The sequence below is a fragment of the Halictus rubicundus genome, chromosome 9 (assembly GCF_050948215.1).
Source record: "Halictus rubicundus isolate RS-2024b chromosome 9, iyHalRubi1_principal, whole genome shotgun sequence".
Classification (NCBI taxonomy): domain Eukaryota; kingdom Metazoa; phylum Arthropoda; class Insecta; order Hymenoptera; family Halictidae; genus Halictus; species Halictus rubicundus.
Genome location: NC_135157.1, coordinates 11,939,573 through 11,957,221, shown reverse-complemented (window position 1 = coordinate 11,957,221; position 17,649 = coordinate 11,939,573). Strand labels below are relative to the sequence as shown.

General features: G+C 48.2%; 1 protein-coding gene across 4 annotated transcripts in view; it reads left to right on the top strand.

Moving 5' to 3' along the window:
• Nucleotides 1–17,649, top strand: part of LOC143356928 (homeobox protein caupolican) — a 125,601-nt gene that overhangs the window by 104,194 nt on the left and 3,758 nt on the right. For all 4 annotated transcript variants that reach the window (XM_076792995.1, XM_076792992.1, XM_076792993.1 and 1 more), the window contains exons 5-6: nt 195–1,176; nt 1,581–1,662. In XM_076792995.1, the coding sequence (XP_076649110.1) occupies nt 195–1,176; nt 1,581–1,620 (1,022 nt within the window). In that variant the 3' untranslated portion in view covers nt 1,621–1,662. The remainder of the gene's footprint in view (nt 1–194; nt 1,177–1,580; nt 1,663–17,649) is intronic.

Below are 17,649 nucleotides of genomic sequence, written 5' to 3'. Positions count from 1 at the left end.
TTAGAATAAGTCAATCTGCGATGTAGGGACCAGTTGAAAGAGTGTAAGCACGTAGTGGTTATGGACTCTAGAAGGTATGAGACTACCTCTCGCATTTCCGTACCGCCTCCGTGGCAACTGCATGCGCGGTAATAAGCGGCAGCCGCACGAGGACTGGTCAATTTATTAAATTAGCGGCGCCGGTGTGTTTGCAGAGCCGATGAGGCACGTGAAGGCGGAGCACTTGCAGCACGACAAGGACCTGGACGACGAGGACGACCTCGACTTGGAGGAGGACCCGCGGCGGGGCGAGCATCCGTTTCACCACGCGATGCAGCATCACCACCACCACCACCAAGGCTACGCCGGTGAGGACCACCTGAAGGACGAGGGCATAAAGTCGGACTGCAGCGCGGCCGGGGTACCGATCCCGGCTACCAAACCGAAGATCTGGTCGCTGGCGGACACGGCGGCTTGCAAAACGCCGCCTCCGCCGTCGCATCCCCATCACCAACAGTACCACCACCTGCACCATCAGCAGCACTACGGCCAGCAGCAACACCACCTGGCGAACCAAGGCCACCACCATCATTCCCAGCAACCTTGGCTCGGCTCCGGAGGCGGCGGAGGCAACACCGGCGCCGGCGGTGGCGGCGGCAACCTAAGCTCGTTCGCGTTGCCCTCTTCAGCGTCCATGAGCCCCTCGGCGGCTGCCACCGCGCCCTATTCGAGCGCCGCGACGAGGTACGGGGGATTCCTGTCGTCCTCATCCGGCGGACAACTTCACTACAACCCCAACTCCTCGTCCGGGTCCAGTTCTTCGGCATCCTCCTCGGCGGCGGCGGGGTTTCCCGAGGTTGGTACGGACACTCCACCCCAGACACCGCCCAACATGAAGGTGGCTACACCGAATGGAGTGATCCAGGCACCACCGCAAGGTTACTGCACCACTGGCAACGGCAACACCACGACCAACGGTAATCCCAACCCGTACGCAGCTAGCCACCCGGCCACCGGCTACCTGTCCACGAGCTCCGGCTCTGCCAGCAGCGCGTCCTCCTTCAGTTCCAGGCTGCAGGCCTCCCCGCACAAGGACTTCTCGCCGGCGGGACAGAACTCGATCCTACATCAGCATCAGACCACTGCCAGCCTGCCGCCCACGGAGGCCACCACTGCGTTCAAGCCGTTCTACAAGGGGTGAGTGGACTTGATGTATTGTTCGGGGATGGTTGAGTTATTAACCCTTGTGGCGATGCCCGACGATCTCTGGGATGTACAGTAACTTCGTGTTTCGTGGCTGAATTATCCTAGAAAGTGTGGCAATTTTGCTGTTTGCTAACGAGAACGTTCGAACAATTTTAAAAAGTAGAAACAGGTACACAGGTACCAGTATAAGGGTTACAACACTTTGTAGAATATTTTTCTCTGTTTTTCATTTATATTTATATCGATCCCTTATATCAATCCTTTGCCCCCTCGAAGCAACTTGAATTCTCTTCGGTCACAAAGAGAATCCTACGAATCACAAAAGATACAAGAATAATAAATTCAGCGTGCAGATTTACAGTAGGAACATAACACTCGAAACCCAATGGTTCCAGGTCGCAGACGATGGGCAGTGGGTTCGTCTCGCCAGTGTAAGGTCCGCTGGATCAACGTCGGATCACCGTTGCGTCCTCCGAGGTGAGTGTAACTCTCGTTCATCCGATCGACCACGTCATCGAATCGAAATTCCATTTGTCGCCGAGAACCCGAGAACCCGATCCCGTAACGACTACGATCCTCGAGTAAATTACAAGCTGCGAACGCAAACCTAGAAAACATCCCGAACAAATCACTCATCGTTCCACACACCAAAACGAAACCAGTCTCGACCATTTCTGACCTTACCCCCCTTAACTGGTTCGAGTAAGTTGGCACAATTACGTGTGGCGATAGTTGCAATACAACTGTACTGTAGGATGTAGTATGCTCTCGATGACGATCGCCCAATTGTTCAATTATAAAATTCTGAAATAAAAGGACCTTAGGACCACTTGGGGCCACAAAGGCTTAGCTTGTCCGAAGACGTTATTATGGGGACCAAAAATTGTCACCGAAGCTCTTCTTGGAACCCAACGGTACAATTGAATTATACGTGGTTATCACGAATTCTGAAGTAAGAGATAGGGAACATTTAGGCTCGCAAAGGGTCGGCGTGACAAATCGAAATTAACATGCCCACGATGTTAAGGTACAGAGAAAAACGAAGAAGCGAGTTGAACGTATGGCCGAGAGAATGATGTTGCGTCGGGGTGTGCGAAATCGCGTTTTGCGGGTCGTTAAAATGGCGGGTCCGCTCCGGATCGACTCTGCGAGCCGGTCGATCAGTGGCCCGGCACGGGAAAATCGATAAGAAATTAATATCCGGCGCGTCGATTGGTCGTTAGGCACGGACTCGCGTTCAAATAATAATGGCATCGAGCATTGAGCAGCGTGTGGGCAGTCTGCGGGATGGGAGAGCGAGGGAGAACGATCCCTCGGGGGAGAATGAGAGAGCGAACGGTAGAGAAGAGAGGCTATCGCCACCTTCTTGACAGTGACAAATGGACGAAGATTTCAATCAGTGAATGGAATCACCGCTGCCCGACCGCGTCTTTCTCTTACACACGCTGCGCTCCGGACCAGTGTACGTGTACGCTTGTGCTCCGCCACGGAACAACCTTCTCTCTCTCTCTCTTTCTCTCCCTCTCCTTCTCTCTCTTTTTCTCTCTTGGACACACCTGAACCTGTCGCGCGTTCCTGACTGAACGCCGGTCCACTTGCGTACGATCACAAATGGGACACGCTCTCGAGGGCTCGAATTAACGGCGAAACAACGTTAGCTTCTTCAAAACCTCGTCTGTGGTCACAAGGACGCGTTTATAGAATCACTATGGGACAACGCAGAGAAATTTTGGGATTCCAAGTTAGCGTACGGTCGAAGGAACAGTAATTCTTCAGGGCCAAATAGTTTCAGATATTTTATTTTACAGTTATTGAAATTATAGAGAGACAACAATTCTTTGTTAAGACACCAATTACAGTAAACATCACGCAAAGCCACTATGGGACACCGTAGAAAAATTTTAGAATTCCAAGTTAGCGTACGGTGGAAGGAACAGTAACTCTTCAGGGCCTAATAGTTTCAGATATTTTATACTACAATTATTGAAATTATAGAGAGACACCAATTACAGTAAACTTCACGCAAAGTCTAAATAAATTCCGTTTCGTTCTTTTAATAAGGACCAGCTTACCTGGAATAAATTTCAGTGTTGTGCTGCTAAAGATTAATTTTCTACCGAATCACCGTTATCCCCAATGCTGCAAAATTCCTTTTTAATTCCGAATTGAACGGTAAGATCGCAAATCGGAATGGAGCGTGTTGTATTCCGGGAGTCTGCCGGCGGAATATAAACCGTGGCAGAAAAATTGAGACGAATCCGCGCTTTCCGGTTTCATTGGAAATTCAACGCACGCAGGTGCATCTGACAGAGGAAAATCGCGTTACACCTATTTCCGCGGGCGATATCGATTCCGAACGTGCCCGCTAATACGACGGGGGCTCGACGGATAAAAAGAGAGAACCGGCCGGGAGGAGATGGAAAAGTGGTTATCCGTAGCAGTCGAGCGATCGTTAAATCGGCTTCAGAACGCCGGGACTTCATTCCATTCACGGCCACGGTGACAGAAAAGGGGGGAATCTTGAAACGGTTGTTCCCTCGTTTCCTTACAAACGATTCGCCAGATTCATCTCCCGGGGCTTTTCTACTCCGATTCTCTTCTCCTCTCGCTCTTCCTTTCCTTTCTTTCTTTTTTATTTCTTCTTCTCTCATCGCTCCTTTCGTCGCGCACATCCAAGGCTATCTGATTCCGCGACGGTGTAAACAAGCCAGGACCAGTTTTTTTTCCCGAAAAGACACACACACACACACACACACACACAGAAAGAGAGAGAGAGAGAGACACGCCGTTATAGATCCGAATCTTCGGGCAGACGAGATCGCTCGATTATGTTTCGCGATGACAATTTCTGCCGTCCGTCCGGCATTAATAATTCCGGGCGTGTCGCGGACAACCGCGTGGATCATTCCCGAATCTAGTCGGTCTCACGAATATATATATCTCCTCGATTCCGGCAATGGAGATCAATTAAGATTCTTGATCCCGGCCGTGTTCCGCCTGTCGCGCGAACTACCCGACGGACCTTGAACTTCGCTGAACCTTCACGGGACCAGAATATTCCCCGTCGATTTCATTTACCCGCCTCCGGGGCTATTCCGCCTCGGACCCGACCGTTTTATGATCTTTTTCTGACCGACGAGAAAAAAAAAGTTACAACGTTGGTCCTCCACTGCTTAAAACCATTAATAAAGCTTTAATATGTTTACGACGCTCGCCGTTGTAAACCACCGTGCGCGACGTCACCTGTCGGCACCCTCGTTCCATCTTGCGCAGAATCTGGTTCTCTTATTCGCCAGAAGATCAACTCGTTTCTTAATTCTTGCTAGTGTTGGCACTGTTTACACCATCATCCTGAATTTTAGAAATTCTTCTTGCTGGACGGTTGAAATAAAAAATTTTCTCGTCGCTTTCGTAAAAAGAAGAACGAAACTTTTAAGAGACATATAATTGGACTCTTTATTCAACAAGAAAAACATTTTAACGAAACAGTTTTATTCGATATTGAATTGAAACATTCGATGCTTTATCTGATATCGCAGAATTGAAATGTTCCAATAGCCATTTTTGTAGAAGATTAGTTATCTGAAGTTGGCACTGATAAAATAGATAGTGGGGAAAACGTTCTAAATATGCAGTAGAAAGAACAGATCTCGAAGCAATTAAACAATACGAATGATTGAAGTATGAAGTTTGTTTTTTATTACTTTTGTTGCTACTTGCACTCGATCGAACGAAAAATTAGCGATAAGGACATTATTTTCCATTCTTTCGTGCGACGCAAACCGGTTGACCAGAGGGAGAGAGTGTCGACGCGAACGACAACAAACGCCCACAACAAAGCCGAGGAACAAGGAGTCGGGGAATGCAGCATCGATTACCATTCGTTCGTCGTCGCGTCGAGTCGAGTCGTTTATATCTAGACGGGGTCTAGCCGCTCGCCATCGTTCATATTCCGCTCGAAGCCGGGACTACGCTAATTAGCGTCACATCGGCCGTTTCATACGAACCATCCAACTGTCCCGACTTCTTCAGCCGAGATAGAGGCGAGAACCGGCGGACACAAGGCTCGGTCAGAGGTGCGACGTCGAGGAGATAGAGAAAGAGGAAGAGTGAGAGGGAGAGAGAGAGAGAGAAGAGAGCGTCGCCTCGTTCCGCAGGCTGCCAGCTGAAAGAAGTCTCTCGAGAGAGGATCCAGCGAGGAGAGAGAAAGAGAAAGAGAGAGAGAGAGAGAGAGAGAGAGAGAGAAAGAGAGAAAGAGCGTCCTTTCGAAGGGAACCGGGTGTTAGCCGGTACTCTTATCGCGTGGCGATCTGATCCTAATTTATAGCCGCGTCCCAAATAAACTAGTTTTCGCTGTCGTCACCTCGGCCAGCCCCCTCCTCTGGCCAGGGCTGCGGGGACCTTTGGGGCCTCGTGGCCTGTGGACGCTTATAACGCGGTGCGGGCCTCGCGTCCCGGTCCGAGCTCCCTCCAAGACGATCTCGATGGGCCTGTTGGGCCCCCTTCGCCTCTGGGCTCCGGGCACAGGGAGCCAGGTATACGTATAAGCTCCAGATCGCGCGAGAGAGCGCCTCTTGTTGCACCTACCTGGCCGGACTTTGTTCTTTTTTCGCCCTCCGTTCTCGCCTCGGAGACGCGATGCGACGGGAGTACCGGGAGTACGGGAATACGGGAGAGGGATCGAAGCAAAGGACTACGGAGCGGTAGCGTCGGGATCGAGAGAGGAAAGGAGGACATCCTCGACACCCGTGGCCTATAATTGCCAATTAGCCCGGGGATATTTAATTGCCATTAGGCTGGGTGGTGAACTACCGATCTGGGTCTGCTGGCCTGGCCCCCTCGGCCTGACCTCGACCAACAGCCCATCCATCTGGGCTAGGCCCCTTCCGGCCGCGATGCTCGCTTGGGTTCCACGGCATCTGCATAAAATTCGCGACCACCAGGCACCCATGGCCTCCGACAGGATAGCCGATCTTTTTAACGGCTTCGAGATTCCGGGAGGATTCAGGTGTCTCCTCGATAAATCCTACGCTGGACGATTTCTTCCTCTTGCTTCGTCTCTCCATCTCTCTCCCTCTCTTTCTTTCTCTGTCAACCACTCCGTCTTCCTCCCACCTTCGCCCGGTCTCCATCCTCGTTCGTCTTCCATTTCGTTCAGTGACGAAAGCACGTTTCTGGAATTCTCAGCGTTTCGAGAGACCGCGCGCAGGTCTCCGAGAGGAGCGCACGTTCTTTCCGGACACGTCCTTCTTTGTCCTCGACCCTCATTTCGGGACAGGATGGATCCTCGCCTGGCTACCGCTCGATCCGCGATCGCGGGAGCTAGCCGGAGGCTTTATTACATCGCGGCGCAGATCGTGCGATCCTCAGGGACGAAACGGTAGCCCGGATTTACGTCCACGAATGGCCGCCGGCTTCCACGCTACCTGGGTAACCGGAGAACTTGCTAAAACCCTCGGACCCCGGCTCTTTAGCCGAGACGACGCCCTGGCGACGTTTGCAACTTTATGTCCGCAGAAGGCTTCGTCACGTGGCCCTGCTGCAAAATTGAGAGCTCGTTAGCGCGTCTTTGCGCTTTTACGCCCGAAAACGCTCCAAACACAGTCAAAACATAAGTAGAACGAGGATCTTCGCACATATTCATCGACTACTCCGGAAAATTGTTGTTAATTTTACGAATGAATTTCTTCACAAATTTTTGTACTTTATTGATTTCTCATTGCATTCATCACAAATAAAATTGTAAGTAAAATTGTCTTTTCTCTGATCTAAACAGAGCTAATAATGGAAATATAATTAATAATAGCAAGTTTTAAAGTAAAAAAGTGGGAATATGTTGGAAACCATTGTGTTAACATTAAATGTCTTTTTAGTTTAATTCAAGTATGCGTGTCTTCTCCCCTTAGGGCAAGGGACCCAATTACCGTGCCTATATTAATTAAAGCGTACCATTTTTAAAGCGTAATGAATATTAAAAACGAGATATCACATTAATTTCATTGAAATCAGTTAATATATATGTTATATATCTCTCCTTTAATATTCATTATGTTTTAAAAATAAGTATCATTGATATAGGGACAGTAATTGGTACCGACACAGTAAATTGGGTCCCTTATCCTAGCCTTACTGAATGGGCTTATGGAAACTCGCATAAACATCCGAGGCCCCGGCATTTTAATTTTCAACGAGGAATCCATTAATTTACAGGAAAGGAGTCGGTTCTGCAATTGATTTTCCAACCGGATCATGAATGAAATCAGCGTCAAGTTTCAAGCGAGTGCACAACGAGCTACGCTTACTGGCGAATCAAAGTTTTAAATATATTTCCATTGTGGTGCATAGTTAATCGTTTGCCCGTGCGGTTCTTTAACAAATGCGAAAATTATTCGCTTCATTATTTAAAGATAATGCGCTATACCGTACAGCTTAATAAGTCGGTGGGCTTTAATCATTGAATCTAGCCGGTTGCGTGTGACTGATGACCCTCCGAGGCATTTGTATTCGTTTAATAGCCCCGATACACATCGGATATACTCACTGTAATTAGTTCCTTTCAAGTATCGTGTTATAAAACCATGAAATACAATAAATAGTTTTCCCTATTAACATGCGAGCATAATGAATTTATGTATTGTCTATTAATCTTCAACGGTCTGCTCTCGCGCATGAAAGGTGTAATTCCTGTACCGTCAACTCGCATTACTTATTACGCTAATAATAGCGTTGCATACCAGCCGGTGTCGAAAGTGAACTCTCGATAATTTTACCAGGAAGCCTAACTCGATCATATCCGTCATCAATTTCAACTCTTCGTTGCTCAAAAATCAAAAGACAAAACGCTGTTCCGCTTCGATACGTATACTTATGCCACCACTTGTACACCGTAATTCAACCGAAACCTAATCCAATTATATTTTCCAATAAAAGTACCCATTGCAATTTGCACGCCAACTTCACAGTCCAACGGTATTTCGAATTTTCGTCGCATTTCCAAGGTTTCCTGCGACATCCAGCACGATAAATCTTCGTGAAACTCTGTGTTCTCGAGGCGACCCGCATAATCACATATCCATGACTCGCGGGACATTTCCTCGGCAAACAATCGAGCTCGAAAAGATTGCTAACGAAGTGCTGTAGGCGGGGGGAGAGGGGAGGGTAGCAGCACCGTGTTATTTTCCGTCCTCCGGTGGATTATTTTTCATCGTGCTCATTTAGATAACAGTTACGCGGTAATTTGCCGCCGATTCCGGTGTTCTAGCTCAATTTTCCCGGTCACACGGGCTAGCTCGACACGCATTCGCGGGGCTATAGAACGCGACGCACGATGTCCGAGGCTCCTCCGACGGAAAATCTGTTTCCCCGGGTCCGCTTATCGGTGGCAATTTCTAATTATCCCGCGCTGCCGGCCTGCCCCGCCACTCCCAATTAATCGTCTGCGATCTCGTTGGAAAATACGGCGGGGGCCGGCGCGTTTAATACAGCCGTTAGCGAGTCCGCGTATTATAATTATACAATTAAATAACGAGGCGCGCGTATCGCCGCGGCGCAGTCGCCTCTCTCGTCCGAGTTATCAGCCCCGCGGTTGTAGATAGGGGATCTGCGCGCGGGAAAAACACGTACGCGTCCGGCTGGATAATTATTAAATCGCGACGGTGCCCGGTAATTTGGTCGGACCTGATCATCGGTCGATCTTCATAATTTTCTGCGGCCGTTGCGTACGCGAGGGGGATAACGCCGGGGAGAGATAACTCCGGGGGCCCCTGCAGGTAATTGCGGCGAGTTTCCATTAAACACCGTGTTTGTCCCGCGGTTGTAGCCGCGTTAACGCGCCGAGGAATTGAAATCTGTTATCGTCCATAGCGATCGTCGCGCGATTCTCGTCCTCCGCTCCCTCTCCGTTACTCTCGGGCCTCTTCGACGCGCTCCGACGGCGCACGTGTCGATTTCACGAGATCTCTCTTTCTCTCTTCTCTCTCTCTCTCTCTCTCTCTCTCTCTCTCTCTCTCTCTCTCGCCGTTTCTGTCGCCCTCCTCTGGCGGTGACCTTACCCGTTCGCGTTAAATTACGACGTCACGTTGCACGTTGCCCGGGCCGCGTCAACCTCCTCTCTCCAGATCATCCTCGCGATTACGCGTAAATTACTGTCACGAGCGCGGACGCTATCCTCGAGAGAACGCTACCCTAAGATCTTAATCCGCCTTATCCAACCGTGCGCGGACTATCGGCGAGAAACGACCGCGTCCGCGCGATCGCGGGAAAAATCCATGCGGATCTCGTACGCCGATCATTAGGCGTCATCGCCTGTGCGAATCGCTCCGTTGAAATCTCCGTGGCACCGCGCGATCTACGGACGCGCGCTGCTTACCTCGCCGGGGAAAATTAATTACTCTTTATTTGCCGGGTGGGTTCGAGCCTTGTTCCTGCTACAATGTGTCCAGCTACTCGTTCTTGCGTTTTGCATAACAATTTTTAATCGCCCTGCAAAGATGCAGTGGATAAAACGTGCATTTTTAATGCTGTGTTATGCTGTCTTAACAGTTATTCTTGCAAATAATACCATCAGTAAATTAGTTTCAATAATTGGAGAGGAAAATGATCAGAAGAATTTTGACACCAATTCAATCAAATTCGTAATACAAATTTCACAGTTTTTATATTTCCACTTGTGTCCAATCGAAAGACAGGTGCTACCTAGAAGAATGATATAATAAAAATCGTATTAAACTGCGCACTGGAAAGGACGAGACTCTTTATAGACAAGTTTAAAGACGTGGAAATCGAATAAAACTTTATTATCCCCCCGACGTCAGTCCTGTCAATTCGACTGTAAAATAAAATCGTATTAAACGTCAGGTAGCTTTATGGTTTACAAATTGTCAAAAAGTTTTATGCGCTATAAATGCATAGAGATCCGAAATCCCGTCACGGTCAGTAGACAGTATTATTTTACGACGTTTATGCGCACTGGCAAGAACCAGTCGATGAACGCGGGAATTAGAAGCATAAACCTCTCTCCGTGTTCGATCAATATTTTGACCTCGCGGTACGGTATTTTTAACAAGTTTCGACGTAGAGGAATGAAAAATGCATAGTCTATTTACGAAGTCAGTAGTTATATGAATTGAAGGGTTCATGAGGATGAAAGTGTTGTGTTACAAATATAAAGTTTCGAGCAAATTGAGTTTAAGAATATCCTATAACGCGCGTCACTTATGCAACATGTGCCCTTCATCCTCTCTACAATTTTTTTGCCGAGGTAGGACAAAGTGAAATGGTGGACCGCCTTGCACCACCTTCAATTACTACATCTCAAATTTCACAAATACGTTTCGTAACACTTCCATCCTCTTCAATCACCGATATTCCATTAAAGCTTCATCGATCCGTTGGCGGAATAACACTTTTCTTTGCTATAACGAGTACTTGTTCTCACAAACAACATTAAAACGCTGCAAACATTTCAAATTAGAAAGGCTATTTTAAAGGTGAACTTTATATAGCCTATTCGAGGTAATCGAGGAATAAAATAGACGTCTCTTTAAATACAATTCTAATTATTCACTGCACAGCCAGTCCGCTCTAATTCTTTACTATGCAAACAAAAATCCGCAGTTTACCTGAGGTTTGACACATCTTCCGTTTGATCGGGGTTACCTGAGAGCTACATCGTCGCCACCGATATGAAATTCATCGGACACGATGTAGCTAGGCCACGGTTCGCTTATTCAAACCGCACAGCGTCCAAAATCTAGGAATATTCATGAAGAGTCGCCCGTGAATCGAGGGTGAAATGCACACTCGTTCCTTTTTGTCGTCTCCTTGTACATTGTCTCGTTGCACGTCGATTTCCACGCGCCTTCCTCGGACTAAAAATTACATAAAAATCTCTCCCGAAGCAATTTGACTATCTGTCCTCGTGATTGCCGGGCTTTTAATATGTCAGAGCAGATGGGGCACATTATCTCCGGAAAGCGAGGTTACGAAACCCGGTTCGCGGTTGATCTGAAAGCCTGGGCCTCTCCGGGGACTATCTTCTCGGTTGACAGCCGAATTTGACTCCGTCCACGGACGAATTAGAAGCATTTAATCTCCGGGAACCCTTGGAACCCTGTCGGAGGTGTCCACAAAGGACCTGGTCCGTCACTTAATCGCAGGGCGACCTGCGAGCTTAGAAAATACGGCTTCTGTGGGAATTAGGATCTCGAAAAACCTGTTGTCGAAATTTGAGATACTGATTCCCCATTAGGAGCAAACAGAATGTACCCACCATTTTCTAGAAACATAAGAACTGAAAAAGCTTATTAGTTTATAAGCGTGTTGATGCTACCCGTAACAATAATTCCCTTTCCTGTCGATGTTCGAGAGATCTTGTAAAACGTGAGTGTGCGACAAGACCCGTAAAAATTTGAAAGGCTCGTCGAAAGAAATCTTCGCGACACGTTCATCAAAGCACAATTACGTGCGTCCGTCGCGTCCAAAGTGAAATTCAAAGCCGTGATGCAACGAAAGCGGCCGGGGAAAGGATAAAAAAAACTCCGTGGAACGTTTATCGCCGCGAGAAAGCGTGCGCGAGGCTCTCGTACGACACCGTGAAACTCTTAAAACGACTTGTCGCGTAATCGCGCGGCATTCGTCATCCGGTTTCGCGTGATTTCGTGCCGGTGCATGGGGCCCGGGACCGGCAACGGAATAAAGAGGGACGCGCGATGTCTCTCGGCCGACAGATAGCCCGTGGCCGTTTGAAATATTCGTCGAACACGGTTACGCCACCGTCAACGCCGTTGAAACGTCGAACAAATGGCCGTGCGCGACGCGAGCTGCTCGGAATGGCCGATTCAGCCGGACCGGGTACGCCTAAATATCAAAATAATCCATTAACTCTGCCGTGTCGCCCATATTCGGCCGACAGAATTGTCTGTTCACGTTTTTAAATTCGTTCCTGCGCTGCTCGACCGAGCGCGGCACGTTCGATTACGATCTGATGCAGGTGGATTAAAACTGTAATTATTAGCTGCAAAAATTTCAATCCCAAATGGTTGTCGCGTATAAATAAAAGAAAATTGAAAAGAGGACTAAATCGTTTGCATAAACCTAATAATATAAATCTGAACTTCTCAATAGTGGATTCATGGATTCATACAAAAGCGTTTCTACAGAAAAACATCTTTGTAATCTCTGAACAAAAAGTAGAGACAACAAGCTTCTTTGACAGAGCGAAGCACAGAGGTAAAGATACTGTGGAGGGAACCTCAAAACGAGCATCTCGCGACAAATCCAACTTTCACATTTAACCATCCTGAACCATCCTGATAAATTGCAAAGCAACTTCGTTTTCCTCCACATTAGTGAAACCGTTGATCAAAAAGACTCACCTGCAGCTATATCTGTCTCTTTTAAATCTGTCTTTGAAATCGACTGCTCGGGAATATATAGATCGCGAGTGAAGAAGCGTCGTTAAAAAGATCCCCGGTACCGAGAAAGCCGTACACGTCGGAATGTCAAATCGAGCATCGCGAGAGAGTCGCAGGTAATACCGGCAACAGTCCCGGGGCCGATCATTTTAATAATTCGCCGATGCGTCTGGCGAGATAAGGACATTCAATTATCCGGCGGACGTCGAACATCAGCTCGTAGCTGCGAGAGAGGACTTTCTACTAAATCGAAGAGAAGGAATCGACACCGGGGAGCCATGCGGCGCGGTTAGGCTCTCTCGGTCGGTTCCCGGTATCATTCCCGTTTCGAGTGATCGCGAGCTTGCATTCCATCTGGACAGGCGTGGAATCGGTGCTGGTGGCGATGTAGACGGTCTATCGGTCAAGCCGATCGTGGTAGCTCGCGCTTGTACGCCTAGGCGAGACACGGTAATCGCGTATCGATAGTCGAGGCACCGTGTAAACCGTCGATCCACGGCTGCGTTGACATATATAACGCTCCGCTAACAGCCACCGATATATTCGACGCGTTTTTCACGCGTGCACGCTCGCGATCGCGTCGCCTGAGAGCCTCGGGCCGCGAACCGAAGCAAATTGCTTCCATTTCCTTCCAATGATCCCCGATCATCATCTATTCTCGAACGTCCTCCTTACCAGCCAAATGCATCGCCTCGTGATTTTTCTTTTATATTTCTGCTTCGTAATAAACGAAGAAATTTTGCTTTGTACACCTCGATCACATTAACAAGTCAGCTCACTCGGTTAAATCAAAGCGTTCGTCGTTCTCTGCGCTCGTGGAGATTTTTCGCGGCGTCCACGGAATCCCATAGGATCGGATCATCTGGGAATCGTATCGTTTCTGGATCCCGATCGAGCAGGAATGCGCCTCGGTCGGCGGAACGGGCGTAATTGCGTATCATAAACACCGATCGTCTCCGATCTATTCGGTATTTCGAGGATGCAGCCGATTTCCCGTGAGAGAGCCCGGATGGATCCAGGAATACCGTAACGTCTGCGGATCCTTTCCCGATAATATCGCATGCCAGCGATTTTCGGGATTCGGCGAGCAACGGTCGGAATGTACCTCGGCTGCCGTGTGTCGTTACGTATGCAAATTCGACGGATCGGACGAGCAACGTTCGTGGAAATCTTACGTAACTCGTGGAGGGTCTTAGCTGTTGCGCCTACTCGCGGGTTAATTAATCTTCGCGATCGGGCAGATAGCGTGTTTAATTATCGGGGACTGACGCCTTTTCATTCTGACCGGACCTTTTCCTTTCTTTATGGACACGTTTTGTTCGGTATCTACTCTGTTCTCTTCACGATCAAAAAAATGCTTCGTGGTTTTAATACGTCTATTCGATATCAATTAGTAGAACTCTGTATGTATATTTATTTTTTAGCAAAAATGCACGCAAAAAGTTGTGTTCTACTAAACCTGGAATGGTTTTCCTGGATGTTTCCACCTCGTAATGTTTTCTAGCAAATTCCTTTACGAGCGAGTGGGTAAAGCGACAAACAAAGTGGTAACAGACCACCCCAGAGCGTTCCGACCAGATCCTCTTGCAAGCAAGTTGCCAGAACGAGTAACAAAGTGGCGAAAGGCCAACTCAGAATTTTCCTGACAGGTTTCTCCGCGAGTAAGTTGCCATAACGAACGCAATATGCTGTCGAGAGACCATAGTAGTGGGAGGACAATGTCCTTGAGCGGTCAGGATCTTCTGCCGTGTAGCGTCTCCGAAGAGAAGAGTAACCCGATCAGACTCATCTAGCTTTCACAAAGAAGCCTACCACGGTTAAGCATCAGATTCACCGAGACCCGAGGGTCAATGTGAAGCATCTTGTCGCCGCTCGCCGACACGTCCCGTTAACAATTTTATGCATTTCAAACAAAAACTAGTGACTAGCTTCGATTCTGCAGTTTTCATTACGATCACCGAATTACTCCGATTTTGAGATTTTTCGGATTGTTCCGTTAACTGGATCTTAAATTGTATATTTAAAGATAACCGAGAAAATTTATACAGTATTTTAAAGAGGTCCTGACCACCTGAGCATTACGGAAATAAATTTCTGTTTTAGTCCAGTTTGTTGCAACCGAGGTAGACAATTTTTCTTCCGCGTCAAGTTCCGCAGATTACTATAATAATGTAATAAGAGGAAGACGAAGAGGATGACGTGACGGATCGATACATTGACGGACGTGTGCACGGAGCTGACGTTCCATTTGCAGAGCGCGAAAAGTCGTCTTGCTCCGCGGCGCGCACCTGCGAAGGTAGAAGCGGGTAGAAGCGGGTAGAAGCGGGTATATCAGCCGCGGCGATCGTAGCGGTACGCTCGCGGAGGACTTGTCTACCAGGCGAGACACGGTAATCGCGTATCGATAGCCAGCCACGACGTATATAGCCCCGATCCACCGCAACGTCGACGTATATAGCTCTCCGCTAATAGTTAACTATGATCTTACAAGCCGCTTACATCCACTCGATCTAGCCGCAGTTGCGAAAACCGGAGAAGCTCGCTTCCAGGATCGCGGCTCGTGTTACTGGATTAAGGGTGGATCATGCTCGCGCGATCCTTTCGCCGTTTTCAACCCCCGACACGCTCCGCGCCGGATATGAACGCCCAGAACTACCACGAAATCAAAGCACTTTCATTAAATCAATAGGAAACTGAACAGGCATGATTTATCAGTGTGAACGCTACTTTAACCCCTTTGCATAGCTCTTAACAAACTTCGTTTTGTTCGAATACGTAATACTAAAAAAGACGAATTTTTGTATTAAAATGTGTTCTGATTGTTTGTCATGCTACCTGAATTTTTGTGCAACCAGTGCATTTGATATGCGACAGAAGGATATGAGAATTAATCATCCAATTAATATTTTCTTGGCATATCGTGTAATCCTCGTGTAATTCTAGTTGAAAACCAATGGCCCACTAACGTTTGATTTACAGTCTCCCAGCCGCGTATTTTTTGTTTCAACTCGCATCCTTCCCGGTGAAACAGCAAAGCTGAAACAGGATTTTATTTCCTGTATTTCAAGGTTCAGTAATGTAAAAACAGTATGAAGGTATCAATTTCTATCTTTAACGCTTCGTCTTCGAATGTCATTACCAACTCCAATAAAACTGAGAAGCATTCAAATCCGCAGTCTAATTACGATCGTGGAATTACAAGCATTTTAATAACATCTGTACACTCTGCCATAGAGTAAAACGAGTATCTTATCAGCATTCTAGGCAGACCGATGCAGATACACACTCTCGGAACATAATTACCGAGGTAAACTGAATTAAATATTTCCACCAGTCAGCAGCCAAAACACGAGTCTCATTAAAACGTATCAAATTTCTAACTGCACGAATCCTAGAAAATCTCTGTACGCCGCGAACACGTGAAATTGCCAGTCCACTTATCAGCGAAAGTCAGAAGTGAAAATTTTTAGCTGAGCGGCCACGCATATCGATCCGATCGGAAACAATTTCCGCGACTGCATCGGCCGAGACGATCGGCACACTGCGTCTCGCGCTCGCGCCGATTTCGATCGCGTTCGTGCAAGTTGCGTGATAGAAAACCGCGGTTCGCCGCAACGGTGACACATGTAACAAGTCGATGGTGGTCGTCCACGGGCCCGTGACTCATTCCCATTCGAGTACTCGTTTTTTACGCGAGGCCGACCCGTGTAATAACCCTTCGGAAACTGACTCGATTAGCGGCCGATACGATGAAGCCTGTTATGTTAATTTTTCCGAGTTCTAAACCGGCGCTGACAAAGCTGAGGTGTTGAAAAAATAGGCTCCCGTAATAGTTGTCTGGCTGTACAGCCTACCGGCGATAACTTACCGTTCATTAACACGAGCCCTGACAATTACTATAAGTGCCTCGGACAATCCTCTTTCTGATCTCTGCCGAAATTCTGCTAATTCAGCCACAATTTTTGCTGTGCAATTACTATGCAATTTATCAGCGGACGTACTCATTTCATTGTAATGGTTAGGTTTTCGGAATGGTGGCTTTATTCAGTTAATCAAGCCATCGGTCCTTTTTATTGAAATTTGTCTTAAGACAGATTCGGTGTTGTATCACATGTGAGAGAGTAACAATTTGCAATTGTTAATGCCGTACAAAATTAAACTATTCAAAGCCCCCTAACATATGCAAAACACACATATTTTCCACCGAGAGAGCAACAAGTGATTCTAGCCTACCAAAAACATGTCGCAGGCCACTACAAAATCGTGCAGCAGCTAATGCCGAGAGAATAAACAATTATCTCGAAATGGTGTATCCAAGACAAGAGTTTCCATTTGCCGTAGGTGCCGTAGGTGGTCGAAGGTGCAGCAGGTGTTCAGGAAGAGTGCCTACGCTTCCTCGTAACTCGCGTAATTCGCGAGAGCTCTCGGCGAGTACACGTCCGGGTAGCTCTCCGGCCGGTAGTATATCATTCGGGTTGGCGCGGAACGCGTACCGGGGGCCGTTTATCGCGCGATTAGGGCCGGGCTCTAAAATCGTTCCCGGGTCCGGGCGATTAGGCGGGCCCGATAACGGGCGACAATCGCGGCAGCGCAATTACACAAGGCCCTCCGCGACGCGGCGTTGCGCGGCGCGACGCGACGCGACGCCGGCAACCGGTTTTCCCTTAGGCGCTCGGCCGACGTAACACCGGCGAAAATATCGGCCGGCTGTGTTCGTAAACCGGCGACCGGACTATTACCCGCCCGGTTACGTCGGCCATCGGGCTCTCTGTACACGATGTAACCGGCTATCGTTACGCGATTACCGTTCTCCTTGCCACCGACGCAGCGGATACACGCCTTCCCCGCTCTGTCGTATATTCCCCCTTGAAACGGGAAACTCGCCGCGAAAGATCCTCTACCCGATCGCGGAACGAGAAATTCGAGGAGCGAGATCGGCTCTGCGGCGATTGCAAAATTCCGCCGCACCTGGGGAAATTAATTGCCGCCAGGGAAACCGCGTCTACTTGTCGTTACTTAACCGGCAGTATTCGCAGAAATTTAATCAATT